Source organism: Euprymna scolopes, chromosome 20 (assembly GCF_053919585.1).
Source record: "Euprymna scolopes isolate OS-2025 chromosome 20, ASM5391958v1, whole genome shotgun sequence".
Classification (NCBI taxonomy): domain Eukaryota; kingdom Metazoa; phylum Mollusca; class Cephalopoda; order Sepiida; family Sepiolidae; genus Euprymna; species Euprymna scolopes.
The window spans coordinates 19,423,285-19,440,980 of record NC_136501.1 but is presented as its reverse complement, the minus strand read 5'-3'; the positions used below and the strand labels follow the sequence as shown (position 1 = coordinate 19,440,980).

The 17,696-nt window shown below is 36.5% G+C and overlaps 1 protein-coding gene across 6 annotated transcripts in view; it reads right to left on the bottom strand.

Moving 5' to 3' along the window:
- The window catches only part of LOC145241348 (uncharacterized), a 256,339-nt gene that overhangs the window by 26,035 nt on the left and 212,608 nt on the right, over positions 1-17,696 (bottom strand). For all 6 annotated transcript variants that reach the window (XM_080104215.1, XM_080104214.1, XM_080104212.1 and 3 more), the window contains one exon: positions 1,057-1,280. In XM_080104215.1, the coding sequence (XP_079960341.1) occupies positions 1,057-1,280 (224 nt within the window). The remainder of the gene's footprint in view (positions 1-1,056; positions 1,281-17,696) is intronic.

The window sequence follows — 17,696 nt, the reverse complement described above, 5'->3', positions numbered from 1 at the left end:
CTATAATAGAGGCTGGTCAAAAAAAGAAATTAATATAGTGTTATAAGCTTAGTGATAAAAAGGGCATGGTGTTTTCCATTCAATTACGAGCAATGTCAGGTCAACAATTGCACACAAAAATGATCAGCTTTTCAAGTGCATGTAATAAATTTAGTAAAGAATAAAAGTTGTATTATTTGAATTCTTTGGATTACTTTTCTCATTTTGAGTGTTATTTTCACAACGTTTTGATCGATGCAACCACTGATATACTTCAGCTATATCTTGCTGAACTCAGGGATCTTTCTTTCAGACTCGGGAAATCTTTCTGTCGAATTTTGGAAATCTTTCTAGAATCTTTCTGTCAAATTTTGGAAATTTTTTCTGTCAACGAACTTTAGAAATCTTTCTGTCAACGAACTGTGGAAATCTTTCTGTCGATTTACCTTTGGAAATATTTCTGTCAATGAACTTTGGAAATATTTCTGTCGATTTACCTTTGGAAATATTTCTGTCAACGAACTTTGGAAATATTTCTGTCAAACTTCAAAATCTTTCTATCAAACTTGTGAATCTTTCTGTCACTCAGTAATCTACGTGGAATTTCAAACAGAATCCTTTACTCCAGGGGGGAGGGGTTAGCATGCTCTTGTTCCATCATCATAACTAGGTATTTGAATGTCGCCTTTGAACCTTCAGAAGAGTACAACTTTTACACTGAATTTTATCAAGTATTGTATCCATAGCGCCAAGTTTCAATCTTCAGTACAGACAAGATTCAAAAATACAATGCGAGCTACCTAGGACTTCTCCTCTGTCGAGGCTAACAGAAGAAGATCATAGTATCTCCTGTTGATTAAATAAATGATTCTGTTCGAAATTCTATGCAGATTCTCGAGTTGAATAAAAAAAAAGAATTCTAGAATTCGACAAGACACATCTGAAGAATGACCGAAATGTTGTGCAAATAACACTCAAGATGAGAACAGTAGTCCAAAGAATTAAAATGATAAGAATAATTAATCCTCATCTAAAAAATTCAAAAAAGTAAGAATAAACAGTGTTGTAGTTTCTCACCTGCCCAAATGAATTCAGAATTAAATCCAGAACCATAACCATGCGAAATGATGAGTGGCCGAACTGTATGTTTTATTTGCTTATCAACATAAAGAAATGCACTTCCCTTTGGAGCACAGAACCATTTGTGCGCATTGGACACATAATAGGTTGGTTGAAGGGAGTTTAAATCCAAACGTTGGGAACCAAGGGCATGGGCACCATCAATCAAAACAGGAATTCCTCTGCAAGAAAATACAAAAATATAATGAATAGTAACCATTTCTAATGGGTTACAAATCAACTCAATTGTGTACAAAATTTGCGTTTCTGATTTTGTATGTTTCAGCGCCCCCCACCTCCCTTCATTCTCTGACACTATCTTCATGGGTGGAATATCCTTTTTTTTTCTTTTTTTTACATGGAAGTCACCACTTATCAAGGCCCAGAAGCCACTCGGGGATAAGGGTTATCGCATGTACAATAATCAATGGGATAATATCGTAGTAATCGTTAGTAATGGAGATTTGATGAAGTATCTTACTTAAGGGGGTGGTTTATCAGGAATTTGTTTATGTTGAACTTGAAGACATCCAAGTTGTAGTCAGGTCGGAAACAGGCAAACGGAAGAGAGTTCCACAGGCATTCACTTCTAAGAAGGAAGCTTTGTTCATTCCACATTTTATGCACTTGATCAAGTGTTAAATAAACCAATGGTGATTGCATTATGGGAAGCTAAAAGGATTAAACATTTTATGATCTGAAGCCATTTTGCCCTAAACATGAATAAAATATTATGTTCCTGCATTTCTTGTCAGCTTACATGTAACCTGCCTTCCCCTAACAGCTTCATCTACCAACATTTAGTAGCACACAACACCTCCAAAAATGAATTTAGAAATATATTAATAAAAAAAATACCGCCATTCTAGCCGTCTCATATTGTAACATTTACCTCCCAAGCATAGAAGCCTGATTCATTCGCATAAATAAACTGACCATCAATCAGGGTCAATAGGAGGGAGAGGGAAGTGCTTTTAAATGATTTTAATCGACTTTATCAATAAATTCACTAGACACAATGTTTCATTCATCGCTTGCCTGAAGACGACTCATAGAAGTTGAAAACGTTCACAGCTATGACGAATTTCCTTTTACATTAAAACAGAACGTTCGAACATTGGCCCACCAAATGGAAAAGATGGATCACAAGAGAAACAAACAGGAATTATCCCTGCTGTTCAATGAAACATGTATAGGAGAAAAAATGTTGCCCAAATATACTAAATGCATATTCATATACAGTGCCATGGCTTGTACGAAAACCACACTGTGAATATGATTTTCAGTGCTCGGCAAATGCAGGAGTGCAAAAAACAAAATCTTCCATTGTACATTGTTTCATTTACTTATTAAAAGCTTTTAATGCTGTAAACAGATCAACTGTTTGGAAGATCTTACTGAAGTTGGATTGCCCTGATAGATTTGTAGGTCTTATTTGTTCTCTTCATTACGGAATGATGGCTACTACATCTGAGGAAATACCTATCAATAATGGAGTCAAACAAGGTGGCATTTCTGCATCAATGTTATTCAATATCTACTTTGCTGTAGTCTTTCTTGTGGTCTTCTATGGAAACTTAGACGGTATCTACATCAGATATCAGTCATCTGGCAGTGTATATAATTATTGTGGGGGAACCACCCTCCAAATGGACTAATTCATCGTCCATACAAACTTTATTCATGGCGATCCCAGGCGGGGATCTTATTCGAGAGCATGCTCGGTGAATTACCTACACTTTTTGTTTGTAACCTTTCCATTTTTCATGTAATACATTTTTACATTGTTTTCCATTGTTCTGTTCTTCTTTGTGATTACTTGATTTCGATTCCACAAAATGTTTCAAATTTAAGACTTAAGCTTAAGGGGTCTTAAGAAGAAATTGAATATCAGGGAATCTTATTTAATTAATATTTAATGATTGTGAATCAAATATCTGAAATTTTACTGGAATAAACTAGATCTGAGCCCGAATCACAGAGGTTTTCAGTCCGTGTTGTTAATCACCAAGCCATCCAAAGATGAGAGTTGATTTAACTATAAACTTACATAGCAAACTACCACACGCATTTATTCGTAAAAATTAAAGCTTTTAAGAAAATATGATTTGACAATATGATTCTTCATCGATAGTATTTCGTCAGAAAGTGCACCATTACAATAATGTCTGTAGACGATTTTCCTAAACAAAAGTCTCTTCTTTATTGGTGAGGGAGCTTCTCAACGTGGATGCACATTCTGAAGATAAGTTTCAATGCTTTATAAAATATATATGGTATCTGCATGTAACTCATTTGGTTTAAAGAGTCGTCATGTATGATCCAGCATCCGGATCACCTAATGTTGAACCAACTATCTTCGTTGGAGGTAATAAACTAAATGTAGTGCACTTTTTTTAAACCTAGACATTATCCTGTCTAAAGGATGCAGCCTTGACAGAGAAATCTTCATTGAAAAGGCTTCTTGTTTGTTTGTTTTTTCAACATTTAAAAAGCGTGTGTAATCCGAGCATGGTGTTAAGTTATATACAAAAATAATTGTGTTTTAACAGGCCTCCTGTACGTAAGTGAAACATGGACACTCCATAAGCACAAACTAAAACTACATGAAGGTTTCCAACAACGGTGCTTGGGACAGATACTTTATATCAAACGGCAGTCCTATGTCCCAAATACAGAAGTATTAGGGAAAACAGACCTACCAAGCATGCATTCAATGGTAATGCAAAGTTGTCTCCAATCGACTAGTCACATATGGATGATGGTCGTCTGCCACGGCAATTATTCTATGGTGAAATATTGAAATGAAAGAGAAATGCATCAAAACTTAAGAAGAGATTTAAGCATACAATAAAATCTTATCTGAAACTTTGAAACTATTTGTGGACCAATAGGAAAAAATTACTTTAGATAGAAGTGTCAGAAACTGATTCACAAAAGTGTCAAATCCTTTGAGAATAGCTTAGAGAATAAAATACAGAGCTTACAAACGATTGATTTGCAAAGACGACCAGGGTCCAGCACTGGGTCCATAAAGCCACCACACTTACTGTGACATATGTAGAAAATTATGCCTATCTCTTGCTGGCATTAAAAGCCATTTGTGCAAATGTGCAAAACCTGTATTGCATCCCAATAATATTACTGCAAGCAAAATAGATTGGGTGTGCGAATTCTACAGCAAAATCTCTCAATTTGGATGGCCTGAAGAGCCACATGTGAACACATCCAATTAGGGAGGGGCAGAGGATTTTTAAATTACAATCGTTTTAAAACAATTATGCCTTTTTTCAGAATGTTGAATACAAGATGGAAAAAAAAAGCAAATTTGCACAATTTTCTTATTTCAATTTAAGCTAGGCTGAAAAACTCCTGAAACAGCTTGCGATATACATAAAATGCAGGAACCACTACTGAACGCACAGCACAATGGTGGTTTAAGAAATTTCGTGGCAGTGACGATAGTTTTGAAGATGATGAGCGTAGTGGTCGGCGATTGGATGTTGACAACGATCAATTAAGAGCTTTAGTCAAAGCCAATCCATGCACAACTGTCGAAGATCTTGCTTTTGAATTAAACGTGACGCAGACAATGATTTCCAAACATTTCGGAGATATTGGAAAAACAAAAACCTTGATCAAGAGGTGGCTCACAAACTGAACGACAACCAAAAGAAACGCCATTATGAAGTGTTATCTTCTCTTATTTTACACAAGAATGACCCATTTCTCTACTAGGTTATGACTTGCGATGAAAAGTGGGTTCTTTATAACAACCGGTAATGCTCAGTTTAGTGGTTAGGTGCCGATCAAGTTCTTTCCACGACATAGGATAAACACGTGTTACCGTTTGTTGGACTCCATATTGAATATCAACTCGAGACAAGGGACTTAACTAAATATATAAAAGAAGACCAACTAGTTCGATAACTCAAACTTTAACACTGATGGTGTCTTTTGGTGTTAGGTGTAAGTCAAAGGCCCAACAAACAAAAACAAAAAACAAGAAACAAAAAACAAACAAAGAAAACGGCTTATTAATGCAAGAAGTCTCTTAGAATTTCAGTAGAGGCTCCCATCTTTGTCAAACAGTTTGCAACCTGTTCCTGTCCTTTGATCCATTCGATTTGGATTTCTTCCTTTAATAACATTTTCTTTACTCTGGCCACATCAACTCTCAAACGTTTGTCACAATGTTTGATGATTTTAAGGTCTCTACTAAGGATGCGTTGTCTGTTTTGCAAAGTACTTCAGACAACTTGGGTAGTCTGAAAATTTCTTACAGCATTTCAGCTATCAATACATCTTTATCAGCAACTTCTCGGACGCCAATAGGCTCTTTGTTATTCAGTCAAGTTTTTTGATGACCAGCATATAGGAGCCAGTCTATTCACCTTACCATAAACAAAGATGATAAATCCACCCTGTGAGGAACCACCCTTCAAGCTGGCATAGGTAGCATCAGAATAGCAAACCACACTCAAATCTGAAGGATTTCCCAACTGTGGAAAGGATATGGTACCTGTCTTTGATTTAAGCCTTAATGGTGATTTGTTGGCTTCAAAAAATAACTTCACTTTAGGAGATTTTTCCGGTATTACTTATTCTACACACATCAAATGATACATCAGGTCAAGTCTGATGATCTGAGAAATGCTCTCTAGCATATCACCTTGCAAAAATCAAGGGTTTCCATTTGCCAATTCTTTACAGAGGTTGTTAACATTACAAGATGCATAGCTTCACGGTTGCATGTTGGAGAGTCTGTTTTTAGGTTATGTGAATTTTCTTCATAGCCACGTGCTACAAGACGAATATTCGTTATCTTTTTGTTATCCTCAACTTTCTCTATTATCACCCATCTTCTTGATAGGCATTTTTGACCTATGTTAGAGACATATTCATACACTTCATGAGTTTTCATGTTTTTTATTTCTTTCTCCTTTGCATCAATTATATCTTTTGCTTGTTCTCATTCAGTTGTGAGGAAAATATGTTTTTCATGATCTCCTTCTGTTACTTGGGAAAGTTCTGACCACTGATTAACATTATCCCAATTGATACACACTGGACATTCATTTTTTGTAGTTGGTTCTATATTCCGCCAATGGCCATAATTTCCAGTTGATTTTGGTCATGTATTCATAATCTTTGCTTTTTTTTTCCACTCATTACTTCCAATAATTTTATATTCCACTATTTTCCTTTTACTCGGCCCTGAAGTATTTTCTTTCAGTTCCTTCCTGTTACTATTGGAATTTTCACCATGTTGATCTTCAACTTCCTCCTCCAAGACTTCATTCATATCATTTAAGGGAATTGTATTTTCTTTATTCCTTGGCTTTCCAGAGTTCTTGTTTACCTTCATCAAGTGACATGGATGCATCCTGTAGAATGCTCTTCCATTAACCCTCTTTATCCAAAAACTTTGGTAGAACCACGTCATCCTTTACAATTTTGTCTTCTATAATTGTAGGGAAACGCGTGACTTACCTAACTAGCACGTGTGCATAATTCAACGGGTCGGTCGTGGAATGAAATGAATGAAGAAGAAAGAAACAAAAATGGCTGCCTTATCTCTTTATATGCCTGCAATGTGACCACCCGCTATGCAAATGAGATGCTCCTGGTTGGAGATAAAAGAGAGTTGATTTTTTTGAGCGAGGTTCATTTTGAAGTTGGATTTCGATGAAATAAGTTGAATTAGCAGAAGTTCGTTTGGAGTTGAGAGAAGTTTGGAAGTTGGAAGTTTGAACAACAGTGTCGACCTTACCCAGGAAATTATCGGTGTGACAGGTGGAAGAAATATCACTCAAGTTATCGAATTGTAATAATAAACACTGTTCCCTGTCACAAATTGTTCATCCGCATAATGTCTTATATTAAATCGAAGTGCTCTCTGAATTATTCACTTGATTCAGCCTCCATGAACCTTTTTCTCACAAAATGTAAGCCATTTAAATTTATTCCAATCATATCACTGGTTGCTGAAGCGTCTAATGCGGGTAACTAGTCTATCAAAACTGAAAGCATATTTATGTTGAGTCCCAAAACAAGCTCATTTGGGCTATGTCCAGAATGATTTTTAAAAGCATTTTTGACCCAAGCCAAAGCTATTTCTGGTTCATATTTCTCATCTTCCAATGTTTTTTCCATTGCTTCAGCCAATATTAGATTGTGACGTTCCACAGTGCCATTAGTGAATGGACTTTCAGCAACTGCAGTGCAGGAACTCCAAAATATCTAAAGTAAAACTATGTTGTGAATAATTTCTTAGTACTAAGTGGATGCATCAATTAGGTATAAAATCCAACGTTGATTATGTTTGAATTCTTGTAAGTCCATACATACAGTATCATTAATGTTAAATGATAATCAAATAAAAGGAACACAGGACTTTTAAAAACAAACATGTATTCACATATATTACAGGCAAGGCAGGTTGAGCAATACCATTCCTCAATGGTTGGGCGTTTGCACACGACCTCCTTGGCTGTGTCCCAAGCTCTGACTGCCGGGCACCGATACTCGTTACCAGAAGTGACGTCACCAGAGGAAGTGAGGTCATGAGATAGTTCATTAATCCTATGGAGGGGCGTCTCCAACAATTAAATTGTTTTCCAAGAGCCAATCTCACCACCGGACAAAGAAAAGGTCTTCTAAGCCTTAAACAAACTCAACACGAATCACAGACATCCTTAATAAGAGCCAGAAACTCCTTATCATGAAAGGTCCTACGGCCTCTCATCAATGATACCAATTTCTCTTTTGATGCATGAGCAAATTGTTTATGTAATTTCTCAGCCTTTGTTCTTTTCTCTATTCTAGAGTATTTTTAAAGCTTTACAATGTAACACAAAGTTTGGTAACTTTTCAGCCTACAAAAGCATCTTTGTCAATGGAAAGCTACAATGCCAGAAGTTGTCTTTTTCAATTTTATATATTTGCCTAAAATTTTACAGCTGTAATTTAGATATTATGTCACCTTAGTATTATTAAGTCTGATATTATGCCAGTAGTTTCATTGATTTATGACTTAGTAAGAAGAGTAAATCATTTTTGACAATGTCAGCCTCTATGTATGCTCTGACACTTTTTACGCCTCCTATAGTTACAGGAAATTTAACTGTTTTAATTGCCTTTACCTCTTCTCCATTATCAAAACAAAATGTCCGGTTGGATTTTAAAGTTTTCACTAGCCACTTATCTCGGTCATTTACCAAACAAAACATTAAACCAAAGTGGTCCAGTAACAGTTCTCGAACAGACAGAATGCAACACTGCCATACCCAGTGTCTCTTTTACAAGATTGGACATTTTTATATTAGAATCATGTTAATAACAGAAATCGGAATTAATTAATGAGAGGTGTACATGGTTTGAATCCACAACAGTGTTAATATTTCTAGGACTAAAACCAGTACAGTCTCTTGCACAATTCCAATTAGAGCCACATTTGAAACAACGCATTGTCCTACCTTGTCTGTTCGTTGGATTTGTTGTTTCCGCGATAGAATTTTTGTTCCCTTTTACTTCTGTTTCAATTGAAATTTAGTTTCAATTTCTTCCTTGATAGCGGAAACTGTTTTGCATTCCAATGAAGAAATATCAGAAAACACTTTTTAAAATTTGCCTTCATTGCTACATAATGAAACTTCTACATGTTGTCCGCGCTAACTTTTCGTTTTCTTCCGATATTTTCGCTGCATTTAAAAATAAAAAATGCTTGGACTCCTTCCAGCAGAGAAATTCCGTATTTATGTAATTTCTGGTACAAGAATTCATAATGCACCAAAAGGTCGTTTATTCCAGCAGCTCTTTTGTAAGAATAAAATTCCTGTGCAAAATAGATGGCTGTTTCGTAAATGACGCCATATTTCTTTTAATTGTGTTTCAACGTCAAAGTTCAACAGATATAATATCTGTCACACAAAAGAATACGCTCTGCTACCAATGTTAGTTCACTTAATGCTTCCCATGACGTAGGACAAACACGTGTTGCTGTTGGCCGGACGCCATATTGAATATCCTCTCGAAACAAGGGGCATAACAAAATATATAGAAGAAGCCAACCAAGATCGATAACTCCAACTTTAACATGCGACACTTCCTGAAGCGAGAAGTTGCACAAAAAGAAGATCATGCTGACTGATGGTCTGCGACTGGTTTCATCCATTACATTTTTTTTAATGCAGGCGAAACCATTACGGCAAAGAAGTACGGTCAACAAATGGATTGGCATAAATACACCTGTTTTGCGTTGACAAAAGTGTGTTGATTCTGACTGTACTTATTTTGATCAATAAATTTTTGTTGGAGCCGAAATATGTTCATTTGAATGTAAAAGTTAAAAACTGCAAGAACTTTCTTGTCAACTTCATATATATATACAAGCATATATATATATATATATATATATATATATATATATATATATATATATATATATATATATATATATATATATACTAGCAAAAGTACCCGTCGTCGACTGGGTTCAAAAACAGCCTACAGAAAATGGACTCTGATTTATGAAAGTATGATAGGTTATGAAAAGGAAAGGTTGTAAAGAGATAGCTTCGAATTTGGGGGCATCAAAACCAAAGCAAAATATGATGAAAGTAAAAATAAAATAGATAACCCCCATAATTTATTATACCATACCTATTCACACTGAAACACTTATCACAATATTCTGTGGATCAATATTAAAAAACCTTGTTAAACTTTGTGACATGTTTCCATTCTATGGAGGTCAGGCGCGAACGAACACCCCATAATTTTATTATACCATATTTCTTCAAACTTAAACATAATTATCAAAGTATACTTATGCAGATAGATATGAAAAGTCTTTATTAAAGTTTGTGCCTATTTCCATTCTATGGAGGCCAGGCGTGAACGCAGACACCACAATTTTATTATACCATCCCTATTTAAGTTAAAACATACTTATCAAAGTATTCTTATGTACATCTATATCAAAAACACTTGTAATCGTTTTTTTTTTTTAATTTTTAAATTTTTTTTTTTCCATACTTTATGGACCAGGCGCGTACGCAGACCCTACTACTTTAATGAACCACTGTTCTGCCAGATCAAACATACCCATTCCTGTGTCTCGATACATCTTCTATCATTATATGTAATCAGTATTTTAAAATAGTCAACCATATAGGAGGCCTATTCGTGACCAGACACACACACATACACACACAGCTTTATATTATAGATATACATATATATTTACATACAAGCATATATATATATATATATATATTAATATTAACAGTTATTTTTATACTTGCTGACACTAGTGTTTTATACTTATGCGATCATCAGTGTAAGAAGTGATAACTATTCTTGATATTGAGATTTAATTTCAGTCAACAAATCCATCTTTGAGTCTCTTCTCCAGCTCACTGGTAATTAACATACGAACAGAAGGAAATTTAGTACCTAAAAATGCCATATCAGTGGGTGTTTACAGTGAACAATCAGAGAGGGCGTTCAATGACCACAAATTCGTTGTACTTGTGCAAATGTTGAGGCTACATTATATATCTCTATATATCTATAAAAGTGTGTGTGTGTGTGTGTGTGTGTGTGTGTGTGTGTGTGTACATTTCCCAACACAATATGTCTGTTAATTTTCAGTCTAAAAACTCGAAATTTGATATACAGGGTACTGAGATTTGGGAAAATCTTTGTAATCGATTTTCGGCTGTTAAGAGATCAAAGTTCAACGATTTGACCTTTGAGAACTCTACCAAACTCCTCCGCCAATTTTGGGTCTAAACACTTGAAATTTTAGATATAGGTTCCTTGGACATGAATCTAACTTAATAACTTGATTCGATCCCAAGGCAATAAATGTTAAGTGATCATAATAGGGGTCGAATTAAAAAAAATTGACTGCTTTTTTTTTTTTTTTTGCTCAACATACACCTCCAAACACCCGGGCAACGCCGGGCTGAAACGCTAGTATATATATATATATATATATTTTGTGTACAGAAAGTTGTTAGCTGAGACAGGTCATTGGTACCGTCGGTTTCAAGCCCGATAATAAGGCCCGTTTAAGGTATCCTTATCGAGCTCTCTTCAGCCAATATTCGTCTCTTATATTATATATATATATATAAGTGAAAATGTATGTGTGTGTGTTACCCTACCAAATAATTATGTCAATTTTCAATCTAAAGACTCGAGATTTGACATAAGGGGTATTGAGATTTAAGAAAATCTTCTTAATCAGTTTTCGTCCAGAAATTTAGTTGTCAAGGGGTCAAAGTTCAACAGTTTGACCTTTGAAAACTCTACGAAACTCCTCCGACAATTTTGGGTCTAAATACTTAAAATTTTAAATGTAGGTTACTTCGACATGGATCAAACTTGTATAATTTGATTTGAGACTCCAAAAAATGTTAATGGGTTAAAATTGGGGTCAAACATAAAAATAATTTCACCTTTGCGGTCTCTACCAAATTACTCAGCCAATTTCTGGTCTAAACATTTGAAATTTAACATAAAGGGTATTCAGAGATAGGGCAAGCTTTTTAATCAGTTTGGGTCGAAAATTTGAGATGCCAAGGGGTCAAAGTTCAAAAAGATTTTACCTTTGCAGTGTCTAGAAAACTACTCAGCCAATTTTGGGTCTAAACATTTAAAATTTATATATATAACGGGTATTCAGACATGCGGCAAGCATTTTAATCAGGTTTGGGGTGAAAATTTGGCTGCCAAAGTTGAAAGAGTTGACCTTTGCAGATTCTACCAAATTTCTCCGCCAATTTTGGGTCTAAACACTTGAAATTTTAGATGTAGGTAACTTGGATATGCGTAAAACTTTGTATTTTGATTTGTGTGTAAAATAATAAATGTTAAGTGGCAAAAATTGGGATCTAAGTTATAAAAAATGACCTCTGCAGTCTCTACGAAATTATTCAGACAATTTATGGTCCAAACATTTGAAATCTTACATAAAGTGTATTCACACGTAGGGCAAGTTATGAACAGTACATAGGGCCGGAGCAAAGCTGGGCTGAACTGCGAATATATATATATAAACATATGTATAAACACATATGATGATTGCAACACTTTGTCGGACGAGTGCCACTCCCTCAGACACGAGCCAAAAATGATTTCCATTGCCACAGGACCATTTTAATAGACAAATGCGTGAGGGAGTATCTATACACAGATGATGTTACAGAGTCTTAGCTTTGTATAACAGCTAAGTCTCTCTCTCGGTTCAAAATGTTCAGATCCAGCAATAAGCAAGAGCAAGATAGCCAGCAACAAGTTAAATTGCAGACCAGCTTAATATGGGTACTGGTCTCCTGCTTTATGGTTTTTTAAATTAGAGATTTGCTTCTCCTAGAAAGGTTGCCATCACCATGGCTTACGGGATCCCTCTCCACCCCAACGCACACATACATACACACAAACACACACGGTGCTAGCTGGCCGTTGACCCCGAAAAAGAGTTCATTCGCCCTTTGGAAGGTCTTGTTTTTAATCCTTCAGGGAGACTAGCCACCCTCCTCACCAAGCAAGTCTGGTAGGGGAACCAGTTTAGTCGCCGGTGACCCGACCATGAGGCAGGTAGTACTGGGTTACATGGTACCAGTAGCATATGACATGACCTGACACATATACATACATACGTATATACATAGGGACATAAAAAAGAACAAACCAAGTTATGTATTCATCAACGTTTCATCTTCATTTCGAGACTTCTTCTGCATATGCATATATACATACACACATACACACATGCATACACACATACACACATGCAAATTCACATACACACATATCCATACATACATACACATATAATATATTCATGTCTGTTTTATTGTAGCAGTATGTGTTAATTTGGTATACAATAAATAGTGGCATTTTTTAAAGAATAATTTTCTTGACAATCAAACGATAGATACTCTAATTGCTGCTGAATTCTTTTGTGAGTGAAAAGAAATTAGAATATGGATTTGTATGCCAAGAAGCATATAAATTCTATAAGTTAACCGCGTGAGTCCGGTCATGTGTGACTAGTTAAATCCACCCTAGGCATGTTTAGTCTGTTCTGTTTTAATTGCTGGAAAAGTGATTTATAAACGTACAAAAATCATACAATTACCATTTCCTCAGTTGCCTCGGAGCAAAGTGTAATAACTGTTCTGATACTGCACTTTTCTTTCCTCAGTTAATAAAGTGAAATACTTCAAGACTAAGGCAGTTTTTAGTTTTGCCTCAATCCAGATTGCCTCTTTAAACGAGCTACATTTTAATCACATTAAAGACCGACCTTGTGTGCAACAGTGTCATTTCGTCATCACCATGGCAGTGACGGTGGTAAAGTAATTGTATCCTTCAGTCCTTGCCAAATCCATGCATAATAAACAAGTTTGGCACTTAAAGATGGCTTTCCATGTGGTAGGGACATCTCCAGAGGAGATCCTAACTTACCCTATATGTGCTTCTGGGTTGCATTAGCTCACACTACTGCATTTTGATTTACTCTCTATCGCCCCCACAACAGCAGAGTTACTATCTTTAAAAGCATATCTGACAAAATTGACCAAGTCCTATCTGCTTATTCTTCAGTCAACATTCACATATGTGGAGACTTCAGTGTTCACAACGTGGAATGGTTGACCCACTCAAACAAGACCGATGATGAGGGGAGCTTCTGTCATGATTTCTCCATTGCTTTTGACCTCACTCAGATTGTTCACGAACCCACCTGTGTGTCTGACAATGACGGCCAGTATTCGAGTCTACTAGACCTGTTTCTCACAACTTGCCCTAAACTATGATCAGTTTTTGTTCTGTCTCCTCTTGGATCTCCCGACCACTCTGTTGTATCAATTAAAATAAAAATAAAATGTAATAAGTCCCCAGACGTACCTCTCCATCATACAGTATATCAATACACTAAGGCTGACTGGGATAGCTTCTGTACATTTATATCGGATCTACCTCTGCGTTCCATGTTTAAAAAAGATGTGTCTTCTATAGTATCAAACCTGACGGAATGGTTAATTGGAGGTATAGACCGTTTCATACGCTCGAAAAAGTTCCAGCAAAAACCTAACAGCCAACCATGGTTCTCTCCAGAATGTGCTGCTGCCATTGCACACAGAAATCACTTTTTCCACTGCTTCCAACGAATAGATGTATGGAAACTAAAGCCGCTTTCAGGACTGCCAGCAACCATAGCAAGAAAGTAATGAAGAATGCAAGAGAGTTGTATGCTCAGTTCGTCAAGTTCGAAGTAGCTGAGCAGTGGCTTGGTTCCCACCAGTTTTGACAAATAGCAAACAGAATCCTGAACAGAAGCGTGTGCTCTATCCCAACTATCATCAATGGACCTGAGGTAATCTCGTCAGCATCAGACAAAGCCAAACTCTTTGTCAAGAACTTTGCAGCTAATTCTACCCTTTGCGACCAAGGCCGCCAACCCCCAATATTTCCTCCTGTATCAGAAAACACGCTATGTGATATACGTATATCTGTACATGATGTTGCCAAGCTAATCAAAAACCTTGATTCCAGTAAAGCAACTGGCCCTGACGGTATTCCAATTAAAACTTCAACCTGAACTAGCGCCTATACTTACAAAACTGTTTAAACGTTGTCTTAAGGAGAATAGTTTCCCATCTCCCTGGAAAATCTCATCAGTATGCCCTGTATTTAAGAATTCAGGTGATCGCTCATCCCCCTCTCAGTACAGGCCAATAAGTCTCCTGTGCGTCATGAGTAAGTTGCTAGAATCTGTGTTAAATACAGAAGTAATCAACCATCTCAACAAAAATAACCTTAGTGACACTCAATATGGTTTCTGTTCTGCTAGATCTACAGCAGATGTGCTTACAGTTATATCTCATAGGATTAGCAAATCTCTCAATGGAGGCAACCTTTCTAGGGCAATTGCTCTTGACATATCTAAGGCCTTTGATAGGGTATGGCATAAAGGTTTACTTCACAAGATCTCTAGCTATGGTATAGCTGGAAATGTCTTCTCAATTATTAAATCATTTCTTTCTGATAGGTTCATAAGAGTAGTAGTTGAGGGGCAAAAATCAGAAGCTCACAGTATTAATGCTGGAGTCTCTCAGGGGTCCATCCTGGGCCCAACTCTTTTCCTGATCTACATTAATGATCTTCCAAATCACATCCTTACATCATTTGTAGACATTTATGCTGACGACACTACCATTTATGGTAGCACATCTAAGACAGTAAACGACCAAGTTCTCTCCGATTCTCTCTCCTCTGATCCTGAGCACGTGATACAATGAGGAAAGGAGTGGCTGGTTACTTTTAATGCATCTAAAACCAAGCTTTTCTCTTTACATCATCAACATTCTGATCCACATCTGGCATCAAATGAAATGAATGGCTCTCGTCTTCAGGAGGCCTCAAGTTTTGACAAGCTTCTGGGCTTGACCGTTACTCCTGATCTTAAATGGAACACGTACATCAAATCTGTTGCCAAGGCCGCTGGAAAAATGGTGGGATCTTTCTATCGATCCAGTAGATATCTCACTGCTGATGCAATTCTCTATCTATATAAGAGCCAGATACGTTCAAGGATGGAATACTGTTGCCACATCTGGACAGGAGCTGCTAGAAAGGACTTGTCCTGCCTTGATAGAGTTCAAAATAGACATTGTAGCCTCATAGCAAATATCCTTTTCTCTTCCCTGCAACCTCTATCTCACAGAAGAGATGTTGCGAGTTTGTCTCTGATGTATTTTTATTTTCATAGAAAGTGTTCGACTAAGCTTCAGTCTATGGTCCCCCTTTGCCAAACTTTCACAAGAAACACTCGTCTAGCTGAAAACACTATCAATAATTCCCCCCCCCCACTCTTTATCTGTGCCTAAACCTAAACATAGATTCCATGATCAAAGCTTCTTTCTTAGAACTGCATACCTGTGGAATTGTCTTCTGTTTTCCTGCTTTCCGGCTGACTACAATATTGTTGTCATCAAGTCTAACGTAAACAAGTTCTTGATGAGCCGTTCCATATAAGTTAAAAAATTTACCGAATTTCCATTACTAATGATTACTATATTGTCCAATTTCTACTTTACACTTTTTAACCCTTATCCTTGAGTGGCCTCTTGGCCTTGATAATGTTATGATGCCTATGTAAAAAAAAAAAAAGAAAAATTATTCACACCCGAGGGTATCCTGTATCTTTACAAGGCCACCATTCGCCCATGCAGGGAGTATTGTTGCCACATCTCGGTTGGTGCATCTGCCACGTGTCTCTTCCTCTTAGACAGGGTCTACAAAAGAGTCTCCAATCAAATAGGTCTTGTACTGTCAACAAAGCTCCAACCTCTGTCCCATCGCCCCAATGTTGAATCCCAGTGCCTGTTTTACAAGTACAATGTGCTCTGATGAACTCATGGCACTTGTGCTCCCTCGATGTACATACTCTCGAACCCAACAAGCAGCAAAATCCCACCCCTTCACTGTTGATATCCCTAGATGCCGGAAAGCTTCTACTCTAATAGTTTCTCCTCTCAAATTGCTAGGCATTGAAGTTCCCTCCCTGTTTCGTCCTTCTCTAATTGTACTGACATGCGGAAGTTTGAATGTAATCTCGCTATGTAATTCCCACAATCCCTTGTTAGATATGATCCCAAATTAGAAGATATTCCAAGTAGTAATGCGCCTTGTTTGGAGTGAAAAGGATTTTTTTAAAATTAAAGGGACAAGAAAGACAATCAAAAACTGTGTCATGAATTCCAATGGAGTGGATATGGTGTTGAAAGGACGACTCCAAAGCTCTCAAATGACAGCTTTCCTTTCGGAGGCAGTTTCATTGCTTCTTTTTTTTTTTTTTTTTTGCTTTTTTTTTTGCTTTTTTTTCTTTTTATCTTTTTTTTTCTTTTTTTTGCTTGTTGATACTTTCTACTAAACATTTGATAATATTTTTGTTCGTATTATTTCAATCCTCGTCTTGAGTGTTCACAATTGTATTTTGAGTGTTGCCCGCACTAAAAACCGAACCTTCAACCTCCAGAAGAGTGTCACTTTACAACTGAATTTTACTAAGTACTATATTCAATATGCCACAGACATTTGCGAGTGACACTCAAAATACAATTGTGAATTACTTAGGATATTATACATCATTTTATTTATACATTTATTTTATTTGTTTATTTATCTATTTTTTTTTTTTTTTTTTTTTGAATGCTTTAAGATGAGTTTCATAATTTGTGCATTCATTCTTTTGCAAACTGTTATCCTCAACCTTGATTGTCCTTTGAGGCTCGTGGCGCAGTGGATAGAGGCGGTGAATCTCTACGGTTCCTGATGAGCATCGTTTGAAGATAGCGGTTTCAATCCTACCCAAAGCCGGCCAGAGGTTTACTTGGCCAAAAACGTGGTGAGACAACAACAACTATGGAAGGCAGTTATTACTGGGGATACAGTTACAAGACTCCGTATTCCTATATGTCGTGGTTAACCACCAGACGAAAGCCAGAGGATTACTTGGCCAAAACAACAAGTATAAAGATGAGAATAACAGTCCGCAAAAAAAAAAAATGATACACAAA